Source organism: Micromesistius poutassou (genome assembly GCF_964030765.1).
Source record: "Micromesistius poutassou genome assembly, chromosome: 20".
Taxonomy (NCBI): Eukaryota; Metazoa; Chordata; class Actinopteri; order Gadiformes; family Gadidae; genus Micromesistius; species Micromesistius poutassou.
In genome coordinates, this window is record NC_140290.1 from 6,341,362 (window position 1) to 6,353,561 (window position 12,200).

The 12,200-nt window shown below is 43.5% G+C and overlaps 1 protein-coding gene across 4 annotated transcripts in view; it reads left to right on the forward strand.

Moving 5' to 3' along the window:
- Positions 1–181: 181 nt before the first annotated feature.
- The window catches only part of phactr4a (phosphatase and actin regulator 4a), a 30,122-nt gene continuing 18,103 nt past the window's right edge, over positions 182–12,200 (forward strand). The window contains exons 1-3 of one of the 4 annotated variants that reach the window (XM_084484902.1): positions 182–337; positions 3,366–3,483; positions 5,410–5,452. In XM_084484902.1, the coding sequence (XP_084341028.1) occupies positions 5,440–5,452 (13 nt within the window). In that variant the 5' untranslated portion in view covers positions 182–337; positions 3,366–3,483; positions 5,410–5,439. Of the gene's footprint in view, positions 338–3,365; positions 3,484–5,409; positions 5,453–6,114; positions 6,244–9,986; positions 10,146–12,200 lie in introns of those variants that run through there. The other 3 variants (XM_084484904.1, XM_084484903.1, XM_084484901.1) reach the window with 3 other exon arrangements.

The window sequence follows — 12,200 nt, forward strand, 5'->3', positions numbered from 1 at the left end:
TGCGCAAAACTTGTAATCTGCCTAATGCGGAATTAGCCGTTACACCTTTCATAACAAATACTTGTTTTTTTCTAAAACTTTCCCTCGGTTCGTATATTGTAGGACGGGACTCAAGCAAAATATCGAACTTCATAACTTTTCAGTCTTCAAAAGTTGAGCGGCTGAATTGAGGGCTAAAGGTGGTTAGCGGGGCTAGTTCCGCCTTCTGGGCCAGCGTTGGGTCGTGTGATTGGAGATCAGCGGCTCGTCAAGTGTCACGTTAGGATCCAAGAGTTACAGACTAACCTTTGCTCCGTGTGTCCATGGGCTAGAGAGAAAGTCATTTTCTTATTAAACGGTGAGTACTACCTATCCGCGTTGCTTATTTGTGTTATGAATATATAAATACACTCTCTCACACACAACTACCACTGTTTTGAAGTAGCCAAATAGGCTAACATAAGCTAGCTCTACAATGTACTGGAATATCCACCTGTTGCTGGCGACTACATCAGGATTAACGCTATGCAAGTAACGTTGCTCGAACAAATTAGACTATTCACGTTATCACAATTAGGAAAGAAAAAGGGGTTATCGTATAGCAAACATCATCGTGGATGTTAGATTTCCTGCCCTGTTGAAATTGGCAAGCTAACGTCAAACAAGTGGGGTTGCACTGTATAAGTTAATGGTTTTTAAATCCTGCGAGTCAAGCGTAAATGCACTTATTTTCTACGTCGATGTTTATTGATACGCAATATTCACCGCCTGTCGTCTGGGCGACAGGCAGATATGTTACGCCTATTTATTGCGTTTTCTGTTGTTTTATTAAGTCTTCAGTTGAATCAGTGGGCTCGTCTATTCATTGTGGGCCTGCTGAAAGACCTGCCAAACACTAGCAACTGTCATCCTATACTGCTATCCTATACTGCATCCCATTACTCCATACTTTCCTCTTTTAAATACACGATATAGCCCACACGTTCTTTCATGAACCGATTTCAACCGAGCAAGCCCAGCCAGCCTCTCCACACATTCCTGTACAGACAGAGCAAGCCCTTCAACCTGTTTCAACAGGTACCTGTGTGACTTTAGTGCCTCATTATTCTAAGGTATTCTCATATGTCCCTGTACAGTCTATGTACGGTGTTTTGCTTTACTCCTGGACTACATGGAAAGGGAAAACCCATAAAGAGCTTTGAAAGTGTTTTTATGTTTTATGGAGTAATCTGCTCATCATATTTTTGTGTGGAACATGTCATGACCTAGTACATCAGCGCGCTATTACAACTTGCTATAACATTTCTACAATAAATAAACAGGCCTATTTTGGTTTAAATTAGAAATATCCATGTATCCGTACATATCCATTTGTAAAATCGATCTAACCCCCTGCGGATCAACTTTAGACTTTATACTATAGCATCCATCTGAATACATTACATCAAGTAGGCTACTCTTCACTTTTTTTCTACAATCAACCTGGTAGGGCAAATGGCATACATAATTAACAAAGTAGGCCAGCGCCTGGGCAATACATGTTTCCTTCTTACCCCGGAAGCAACCAATTAAATCGGGAGATAACAGCAGTGTTTACATTCCATAACTTAGTACAAAACTAAGTAGAGAGTACAGAGTTGTCTGCTTCTCTTGGGTTCATTTTCTTTTCGTAAATCAGGGTTTACGGTAACATTAAATGTTCATTCTTGAACAAGTTTGGTTCTCTGTTTCGGGAATGCTAAGCCTGCAGACTGAAACTCACACAATGGCCGATTGTGCCCTGCACATCGGAAGGTCTTAATGAGTGGGTTTGAATGCTGAACACAGCGGGATAAGCAGTAGTGCTCATTTCAGAACCTGTGTGTTTGTGTGTGTGTTTTATACTAGTAAATGGCTATGCAAAGCTGTACAATGCTGCAGTATCTTACAGGGAGTTGGTGGGAGTTGTCCGTATGTGTGTGTGGTCTTGTCTATTAGGCCCATCCATCGCTCCCTCATGATCGAACCGCACTTTGTTGGTGCCATTGCAACATGTAGGCTGTCGTATTGAAAGTGGAGATTCTTCTTCTCACTGTTCTCTAGCATTATGGCCATTACCTTGCTAATCACATTTGTCAACCAACTATTTGTTTAGTTGGTTGACAAAGGATTCAAGGATGTATTTTGACGCATTGTGGCCATTGTCAGTACATCCAGCATGTGCAGGTGTTGGATCTGTGAAACATGTCAAAATTGCCAACCTTCATTTTGCTAGTGTATACTATACACAGCGCACATGACATTAGAAACTCATTGCACTTGGGTAATGTACCATCATTCCACCGTTGGACATTCTAATTTCTCACCTAACCAGAAAGTCTGCCTGCCGTCTGCCTCTGTTTTATTTCTTTTTGCTTTGTCTTCTTTTTGCTTAGGTGAAAGGGACCACGTGAGGTTGCAACACAAAGACAAACACTAAAGCTGTGATGTGTAATCCGGACATACTCCAAACTAGCTAGAGGCAGCCTCTCCAACTGTGTGTGTGTTGTTTATGTAGTCCCCCCCCCCTTGGCCGTAAGAACTGTGCTCTGACTTGCATCGTTTCATGTTGTTTGAAGCTGTCGTCAGCTTACTAGCAGACGCACGCACAGCGTTGGACAGTTACTCCTGGCTCTGTTTGCTTTTCCTGTCTGCTCAGAGTAGCGACTAACGAGGACCTGTTTTCACAGTGGAAGTAGCCCCACACCCTGAAATCAGAGAAGAGAATAGAGTTGCGGTGGTGCTGATTACTACCTAATAAATAATTTGAGGGTTGAAAGGGAAACTGGGCATGAGCTTTGCATTCCATCTATGTACGGGCTTGAATTCCAATTCCATTCCTGATTGCTACATGTGTAGAGAATTCTCATCCCTTTACGTCCAGTAGCTACGGCCGTATAGGCCTGGGCTCTGATGCTGGCTTGCATGTATGCATACAGTATGTGCTGCTGCTGCACATATGCTGCCTGTACATCACAGCCGTACGCTTGCTAAACCAGTTGGACCATTGTATTTCCGGGCATGCCTTTTTCCTGTGAAAGTCAACCTTGGACCTAGTGCCTGTTTGTTCTCAGGCGTTTGTTGTGGGCTGTGCAAATGAAGTTGATGCTATTTTGGGTTAACCCTTGTCTTACTTTTGATTTAACAGCCTTTCATTCCTTATTGTCCTTTTCATCCGCTCCATAAAATATTTATAATCCAACCCACAGGACCGCCTGGTTGCTAATTCATCCAAGCGGTATTGACAAGACCTTCCTATGGACAAAAGGATTTTTTTGGTTTGGGCTTTGGCCAATATTTAGTGAGGGCTTTGCGCATGTGTTTGACATGGTTTGATCGATATCCGCATTTGTTTGTCTATGTTACAGGATTACTGTCAACACTCGGCAACAGAGGAGTCCAACTGGAACCAGCGATAACCCCAACGGCCCAGCGTCTGGGCACTGTTGCAGGGAAACATCAGGAACCTAATGATTGTCAGCAGATGTAAGTGGATGCAAAATTAATATAGAGTTGTCCCAACGTCAGAGCACAGAAAACCAGACTCAAAAGAACCTGTGTCTTGTGCTGATGATGTGCAGGACACTATGGTAAACAGGAGTATTTAGCATTTAGGCAAATACTTTCAACAAATCCTCTCCAATGTACACTTCCATTGTTATCCTGTAGTGGACATGGGGACTTTTGTACTGCTTGTATTTGCTTTTGAAACATTTTTTTATAGCAATGTTGCAATTTGACATGGTTATGAAACGAATGCACTGCACAAAGAGATTATAGCTATTGCTTATTTTCAATAAGCAATAGCTATGGAGTACTATGGAGTACAATTAAATACACATGCCACAATACACATACCCCAACAATGCACATTTACTAATACCAGTGAAGAATACACTTCTCTAAAAATGAGTAAAGCTCTAATATAAAAGATTTCATATCTGGAATTATTTTTGAGAGTTGACAGCCCATTATGGAGAAAGCTGATTGTCCGATTGTGAACTTCAAGTGTTTCACCGTGTTGACATCAATTGCATGGGAACGGCTTGGCAGTGTCGCTCACAGGCGGCACTCTCTGTAACCTCACCGTGCATAACATAGCATGTCCAATGATACTCAGCCCTGGTGGCTCGGTGAGTGCCGGAGACTTGAGACACCAGTCCTCCAAAGCAGTCGGAATGTTCTTTGCACAATCTCTGCAGGATGTCTAAATGAATTGAATGCACTTCCTTTGCCTCTCCTCGCTTTGTCCCTGATTGAGGACTGTAAATTGTTATTCTCATCGAGATCTATGAAAATTGAACTAGAAATGCACCCAACTGCATTTTATTTGCCAAAAGGTATTTGGATTTCTCTGATTGGATGCTCCTTCATATATTGAGGCCTTTTTGCAAAAAGGAATGTAAGTAAATGCCATAGAGGGGATGTGAATCTACCTTCATGTGCTCGTTTTCAAACATTAACTGCCGACCTAGTTATACCCAGGCCAAACAAATGCTGTCAACATGAATGGTGGGGTAAAAACATCCTAGTAGAATGACTGCAACTAAAGTAAGGCGTTATGTACACAAACTTGGATACATAATTAAATCTCCCTTAGTGGCAGTGGATCAAAATTACACAAGACTTCTAACAAACAGACTTGGTGCAATTGTGTCAGTAATGCTAGGGATTTTCTGAAATAAATTCCTTGCGGATGGCTGTATTGTTATTACCCATCAAGTGAATGCGACGAAAAGCCATTGACTTTATCCAATAGACTTTGGCCTTTTCATTGGTATTAATAGAATTTAATTGCATGTCCTTTTTAATGCACGTCCTTTTTAATGTTCTTTCGTGATTTGGATTCTAAGAAATTAGGTGTTATAATTGGGTTTAAAGGCAGTTGTTGAGGAACGTGCCTGTGCATCTGTAGTCTGCCAAAGCAGAATAACTTTGCCTTTTACGTTTCAACACGTCTCTGTGGTCTCTGTAAATTATCTTAACCAAGATGTTGCTGTGAACTTTAGACTGTCTTAGGCATTGGGCGTGGTGTTGGATGGTATTTGCTTGCATGTGTATACCTGGTTGAAAGGTAGTCTATCATAGTTTTATTTATTTGCTTAACCAATGTAAAATTGTACTTTCTAATCACGTTTTCTTTTTAATATCACACTATTAAAAGTTAAGCTTTACTCCTAAAGTTGCTCATTCACTGTAGTGTAAGACCCTAAATGTTTGACTACACTGGGAACACAAGCCATTCCTCCTAGCCCAGCAATAGAGCATTTAACACCATGTAAGACCTAGGACTGTTGGCCTGATGCATAGGTCAATGGAACTATTTGTCTGTCTGGAAATAATGTAATGATACAACCTCTTTCGAGGAACTTTAATCAGTATTTTTTAAACTATTTTTCATTTCTCATTCAGGAGCTGTGGACTGCTGTGTTTGGGACACTAATGGAAAATCACGGTAGGAATCCTGCCTGTTTTATTATTACACTGCAGTAATTTGGCAGTTCCAAATTGTGTTGCCAGTTCCAAAGTATGGCTTTTATGGATTTGCTTGTGCATTGTACGTTCTTACTTTATTAAATGGGCCTCACGACCCTATCTCTGTATGCAAATCCAGAGACATGCACTTCATTACAATAGTAAACTGGCAACTGTTGCCATTCCTCTGAATTGTGTTTAATGCAGCAAGATAAGGTTTAATACATTTTGTCACACACATCCCTAATATAATGACTCAAACAACTCCACCTGCTATGCGTTGTCTTGCCTCATGAACAGCAGATGGACACACCTTGGCATCACTGCTGTGATGGTTACACACTTTCTTAGGGGACTCTGAATCCAGTGGGGATATACAGCTAAAAATAACTCCAGTCTTTTATTGCAGAGGTTTTTGTTAGGTGTGTTGTATGGCCGTATCCATTGCCCTATCATGTGGACTTATAGCGGGGAGGCAACAGGACTGTGGGAGCCGGGGTAGGGTTGGCCTTGTGGTGACGCATTGTGCTGTTGACACTGGGGCTATCTGATAGTCCCTCTCCTTCTCCGAGGACACACCTGTAGGTCACGCGGTGCTGCATTCCCACCGCTCACATTTCACTACAACCTTCACACGCTCACACGGGCCCCAGTTGGGTTCTCCGCTCTGCCTGATTCCCGCTGTGGTGGTTTTAGTCGACGCTAGCTTTTTTTTTTGCTTTGATCCGCGACGAGGGACTTCTGGAATGGCAGTACAAGCTGAAAACATGCGTGAGTAAGCCCTCGCTCTCTGTTTTTGGCTGTTTGTGTTGAGCCTTTTTGTGGTTTGAACTATTTTTGTTAAATGCTGGCTAGGGCTTGACTTTGTAGACCTTTTTAAGAAGTGGGAATTTGACTCTTTGAGGGTTCATCAGTTTCGTCTTTTGAGGATGCGGTCAGGGGACTACGTTCTATACGTTTTGAGTTTGATAAATACAAATGTACACCGCCCTCTGTCAGGGAGATTAGGCCGGCCTAGTTTGTAGTTCTGAATTAAAAACTGGACTTTCAGTCAATGATACAGAGAATATCTTTGACACTTGGGTTTCACAACACGATGACTGCCATACTGGTGGCCTGTTTCTATTTTTGGCTTCTTGATTCTTGTTCTTGCACGCCCCTTGACTGTGATTTGAGGAAAAGGCAGGGTTGTGGTATTTCATTGAGTCATGAAGCAGTTCTCAACACAGTTGGGCTGTCATGTCGGTCTCTGTGAAACTGACACAATTAGGGAAAGACCCCTGCATTGTTTGTTTTGTTAATGTTGCCTAATTAGTGTTGGAAAAGTGAATTTCATGACAAGGCTGACTCAATAAGAACAAAGGGGAGTACTTGTAATTAATTGTAATTCCCATTTCTGTTGAGTTTTTTTATTTGTTTATCTTTATTGTGATTGGTTGACTCTTTCTACCATGGCGGTCTCAGAGGTTCTTTTTATTCTTAATTTCCATAAATGATCGCTTTTAATTTTTCCATTAAGCCTTTTCTGAGCTGTAGCCCTGATTGAGCTCTAGAGGGTGCAATGGAGCTGCGCATGTTCTTCCTGAATTAATGACACTGCTATTCATATATTAACTATATCACTGTCCACGTTCTCTTTGAGTGCTATTGTGCTGTCATTCAGGCCATCGTAGTTTCACTCCTCCTGGGACTGTGTTAAAAGTTGTTCACTTTTAACTACTACTAGTTATGCTCCACCAATTTCTGACATTTATTGACCAATACCGATATGCATATGTTACTATAGGCCGTTATGATGTAGCTGTTTCTTAATGAAATCATCATAATAATAAATAGTGACATATATATCGGCCGGCCGATATTTGCGTTTTTTACATGTATTGGTATCGGACGTTTTTTTTTTAAATTGAGTTTGCAGATATTTTTTTTTGTATAATTTTTTTAATATTCTTTCCCGGCATGATTTACAGGAGAAAAAAGCAGTCACGGCTTAGCCTGGAAATCCAGACCCACATCCGAATGCTGTAGGGTCTGGCATAGAGTAATGAAAATGGCCCAACTCGAGGGGCGGCACCAAGCATGCATTTGAAAATATCACTGCACGCAATTGGATAACACTACGAGCAATCAGAAGAATATAAGGGGTGATGTATCCAGACCAGCGGAGCTAACCAATAGATAAGACTCTTGCCATATCCGGTCGGTAAAACAGCAACGCTTTTGACCCACCTATATCAGATACACCGATGTGATTGGTTAATGTTCTGGGGCAGGGGAATTGGGGATTATATTGCTTGTTCCCAGAGTGTCCCTGAGCAAATTCAAATTGTGCTCTCGCGAGAACTCTGGATTTTCAGGGTAGTATCGGCTCCAAATATTGGCTCAAGAAAATCGGTATCGGTCATCGGCTAAGACGGAAAAAAAATCGGTATCGGCCCTAAAAAAAAATCCATATCGGTCAATCCCTAATAATAAATATACATATATTCGTATATTTATTATTCATATATTTCATGTATGTAATTTGATTGCACTGGAGTCTGTGTCTGAGCTTGAGTTGCACACATAAGCATATTGTGCCAAGAGATTCACCTACAATCATTTAAATTGTGTGGCCATAACGTATTTTACTTTTTTTGCCCAGATATAAATGCGTTGCTTTTAAAAATCCAATGCAAACGTTTTCGAAAGACAGACCATCACGATGTATGACTCCATTAAGGTTCCTGACATTTTAGTAGACGTTACACCATCCTACTCCCCTAGCCTGGTGGTACATGGCCCTTAAATCAATATGTGCCATGTCGAATCTGTTTTTACCCATGAAGGTAGATCACTAGAACAAGTTCATGTGCGAGGCTCACGGGCTGCATACTAAATAAAGGTTTTGTTTGCAGCGATTTCTCTTTGTCTGGGGGCTACATAGATCCACCTGCCACATGAAGGATGTCTGTAAAAGATTAAATAAATACATGAGGTGAAATGGTGATTCATTATTAGATTAAATGTGACGTTTTATTCAACAGCCTACAGTCAGATGGCAGAGGCCATTCAAACCTTTTGTGTGTATTCATCCGATTTAGCAAAACCTCATAGGCAGACATCAATCATGCTAGGTCATGATTAACCTCTCAATCTCAACCCCAATTTTTGTTGATAATATCTGCCTCAATTATATGAATAAAGCATCTTTATAATTCAGTACCACATTCATTCATACCACATTGGAAATCGTATTCCTTTTTGTTTGTGTGTGTATTCTACAAATCCATCTGCTTGCCCCTTTTTAAAAACGCAACATATCAATAATGCAAAATGTAATACTGTAGTGTGTGTGTGCGCTCAACTGAACGGTTAAAGCTTTTTTGCTAGCTCAGAGCAATCCTTCCACCTACTCCCACACTTTATCTCCCCTTGCGAAAGAGGCTTGACTCCCACTCACTTTTACCCCCAGTTTAAGCAGCAGGGCTGAGATTGAAATGTGCGGATGCCTGTCTGCCCTGTCTCTGTGTGTGTGTCTCTACATACGGCTTCAGGTCTGGTCAAACATTCAGGAACATGTTATTTAACTTGATTGAAGATCAATTTTTTAAGGAAGCCCATTGGGCTTTGTGGGAAAGCATTTACTTTTTCCTAGGATTGGTGACCTCAATGGCTTGTGTGATAGTGTGGTTCTACTAAAATAATGGGGTTTTCTTTACAGAAGAGGCACGTTTGAACATCTGTCAGTTAACCTGTCTACAATTTGTTGCTCTTAACAAATCAACTCCTTTTTCTTAATCCATTTTTGCAATCAACCAACAACTGCTGAGTTGTATGTTCTAACGTTTTAAAAACCGGTCTGAAGCAACAGTTTATTGCCAAACAGCGGGATCACATGCTACTGTCACTTGTTGACTCATTAAGTACTGTGCTCACGGAGCTGCTCCCGGGAGTGTCACTCGACACCACGCCGATGTCACTTCCTGCTCTTTGGCACCAGGCTCCACCTATCGCTGGCTCACCTTCCCCTCCTCAAATTACCTCACCCGTGTAAAGGCCGTCCCTCTTCTCGCTGAAGCCTGCGGGACAGCTTTGTGGAATAGTGCATTGCGCGTGTGGTTGGAGGAGGGGGTGTTGAGGGTTTGCGTTACACATCCCCTGGCTGTTGACTGGACCAGCCAACCCTCAGAGCCTCCCTGTGGTGAACTTTGCCCTTGAAAAATATCTGGCGCTCTCAGGAATGACAGGCATGCACGAGTGTCTTAACAGCGTACCTCCTACATGAAGTCAGGCCTCCGACATGGGAGGGACCAAACAACCCAGGGGCCGAGTGAACGTACGTGTGTGTTCAGCGAGATAGAGATAGAGAGAGAGGGAGGGAGAGAGGGAGGGAGACGAACAAGAGGGGGGGAGAAAAACACACAGGCTCAAGGGAAGGGGCGGGCGAGACTACCGAGACGGGAGAGGGCATAAACGACGCCAGCCAGCAGGCAAGACTGTCTTGGGTTACAGGAGTGCTGGGGCTGTTCAGGGCTCCAGTTTTCCCCCTCTCTCGTCCCTCCCCATAGCCCTCCCGGCGGCAGGCCTCTGGAGAGGCAGGGGCAGGCAGGCCAGCGGGGACAGGAGTGGGAGCATGGGACAAAGTGGCAGCTCTGCGACAGCGGGCGAGCCACCAGCACGGGACACTAATGGTGAGTCCGGGGCTGGAGGCAGAGGACAGGTAGCTGTGCGGACCACCGGGGGTTTACGTTGGGCTAGATGCAGTACTTTCTACTGGAGGACTACCTTTTTACGTTTGTACGCTTTGAGTTTGGCATAAAAGCTGTTCCACAGCAATTTTGTAGATAATTTGTTATAAAGGCGCTGTTGGAAATGGTTGAAAGCAGTAGGTACATGCAGGTGCAGAAGAATGTTCGCTGATGGAATGCTGTGATTGTGAAATATACACAAGCCCTGCGTATCACTTCCTGTCTTGGCCCGGTCTAATGGATGGTTGCTGTTTTTTTTTTTCCTTTTTTTTTTTCTTTCATGGAGAGGCAGAGCTGGGGCTGCAAGGCACCAACTGTCAACAGGTCTCACTGAACATGGATTTATCTTTTGGCCTCGTCCGACTCCACTTACCCTGTCGGTTCGTACGGCGTCCGTAATGCAGTGTCCCGTGGATAAGAGTACACTCATAACCCGGGCGCTGTCAGCTGCTTAACGTCTCGGCAGTCAGTTGTTTGCAATGCTTCGTTGTTTGTTTAAAACCTCTTGTGAGATGGCCGAGGTGTGTTTATGGAGCAGGCACACGCTTGTGTTCCTTTCCATGCCCTTTGTTAACGGGACGACTCCTGTTTTCGAAAGTAGTTTTTAATTTGGATGCGACGTGTTGGAGCTCACGTGCCTCGGTTTGGCCTCAAATAGCGGCCCTTTTTTGTTGTTGCATCACGCATTTCCACCGCAGGGTACGCTTCGGACCCAGCACACCTCAGCCCAGTAGTGAGGGTGCGGTATAGCCCAGCTCGGTTACGTGTCGCGTTTCCACCACCACCAGTACCCTTATGGTAGGGCGGGGTTTTAGCCAGACGGCGATAGCCACGGCAGCTACGTAAGCATCGTGATCTCATAGCAGCCCAACACAGTGTAGCCTGCTAATAAATCCATGAAAAAGATGAACGTGCAAAATGAACAAAGAGCAACAATGTAGGATGTCCAAGAAGAACGGCATTTTCTTCAATAAAGGAAGCTTTCGCCGTTGTCCAGAAATACCTTGCGGGTACTGTGTTTGTTTATTATTATCCCCCTGTCGCACGGAAGGGACGATTCTGTCGACCAATCAACGGACGGTGTGTGTAGCTCAAACTTGCCGGGACACTTTCAGGCGTCTCAGTACCTCAATGGAGGAGTACTCCGAGACGAGAACGGCTCAGTCCGGGTCACGCCCACTTTTTGTGGTGGAAACGCGACCCATGCCACACCTTTGAAGACTGAACCGACCCGCACCCTGCGGAGGAAATGCGCCATTAGTGTACCTAACACCTAAGGGTGCTGTGTTAAAGTAAATCATTAGCTGGCTTGGCTTGTTTTAAAAGCAGAGCGAGAGGAGCCTTTTAACAAATCCATTCATTGGCTAATGTGCTGTCCCAAGTTTAAGTTCAAATTCGGGTTCTTGCGAAGGGTCAATGTATCACAACAGCACAATCTTGTTGTTGTGCTGTGTGTCGGGGTCTATTATGTGCTCTGTATAATCCTTTTCATTCTTATCCGTTATCCTGCGTTTTATTTTGCAATGCTATTACCAGCCATGTTTGTGCTCTGTAGGAGACACTCTGTACCACACCATAGTGTAACACTGTTGCAAACTAAACACAACAATGTGTTGTTTTCCCTTGGGCCCACTAACCCCACTTCACACCCTTTAGGTCTCATGCTAAATGTCAGGGACAGGTGTGAGCTATGGTGGAGCTCCACAGAGCTCCTCCCCTTTTTGTGTATCACTCGTACCATTTTCAATGAGTCTTTCCCATGGTAAGGTTTAGCCTGGTTGAGTGCATTAGCTCGGAGAAGCACAGACTACGAAGCAATATCTTGGAGTGTCAGGGTTGATGTTATCGCTAGGTTGATGGATCTGTGAACCGGGCCTTGATGCTGGTTACGTTTAACCCTGACCTTGAGGGGAGTGCTGGGGAGGGCTGGCCTACAGTGACACTTGTAAAGCTCTTTCCTCCTCACATGGCTAATTGTAGGACATTGTAGCAGATACT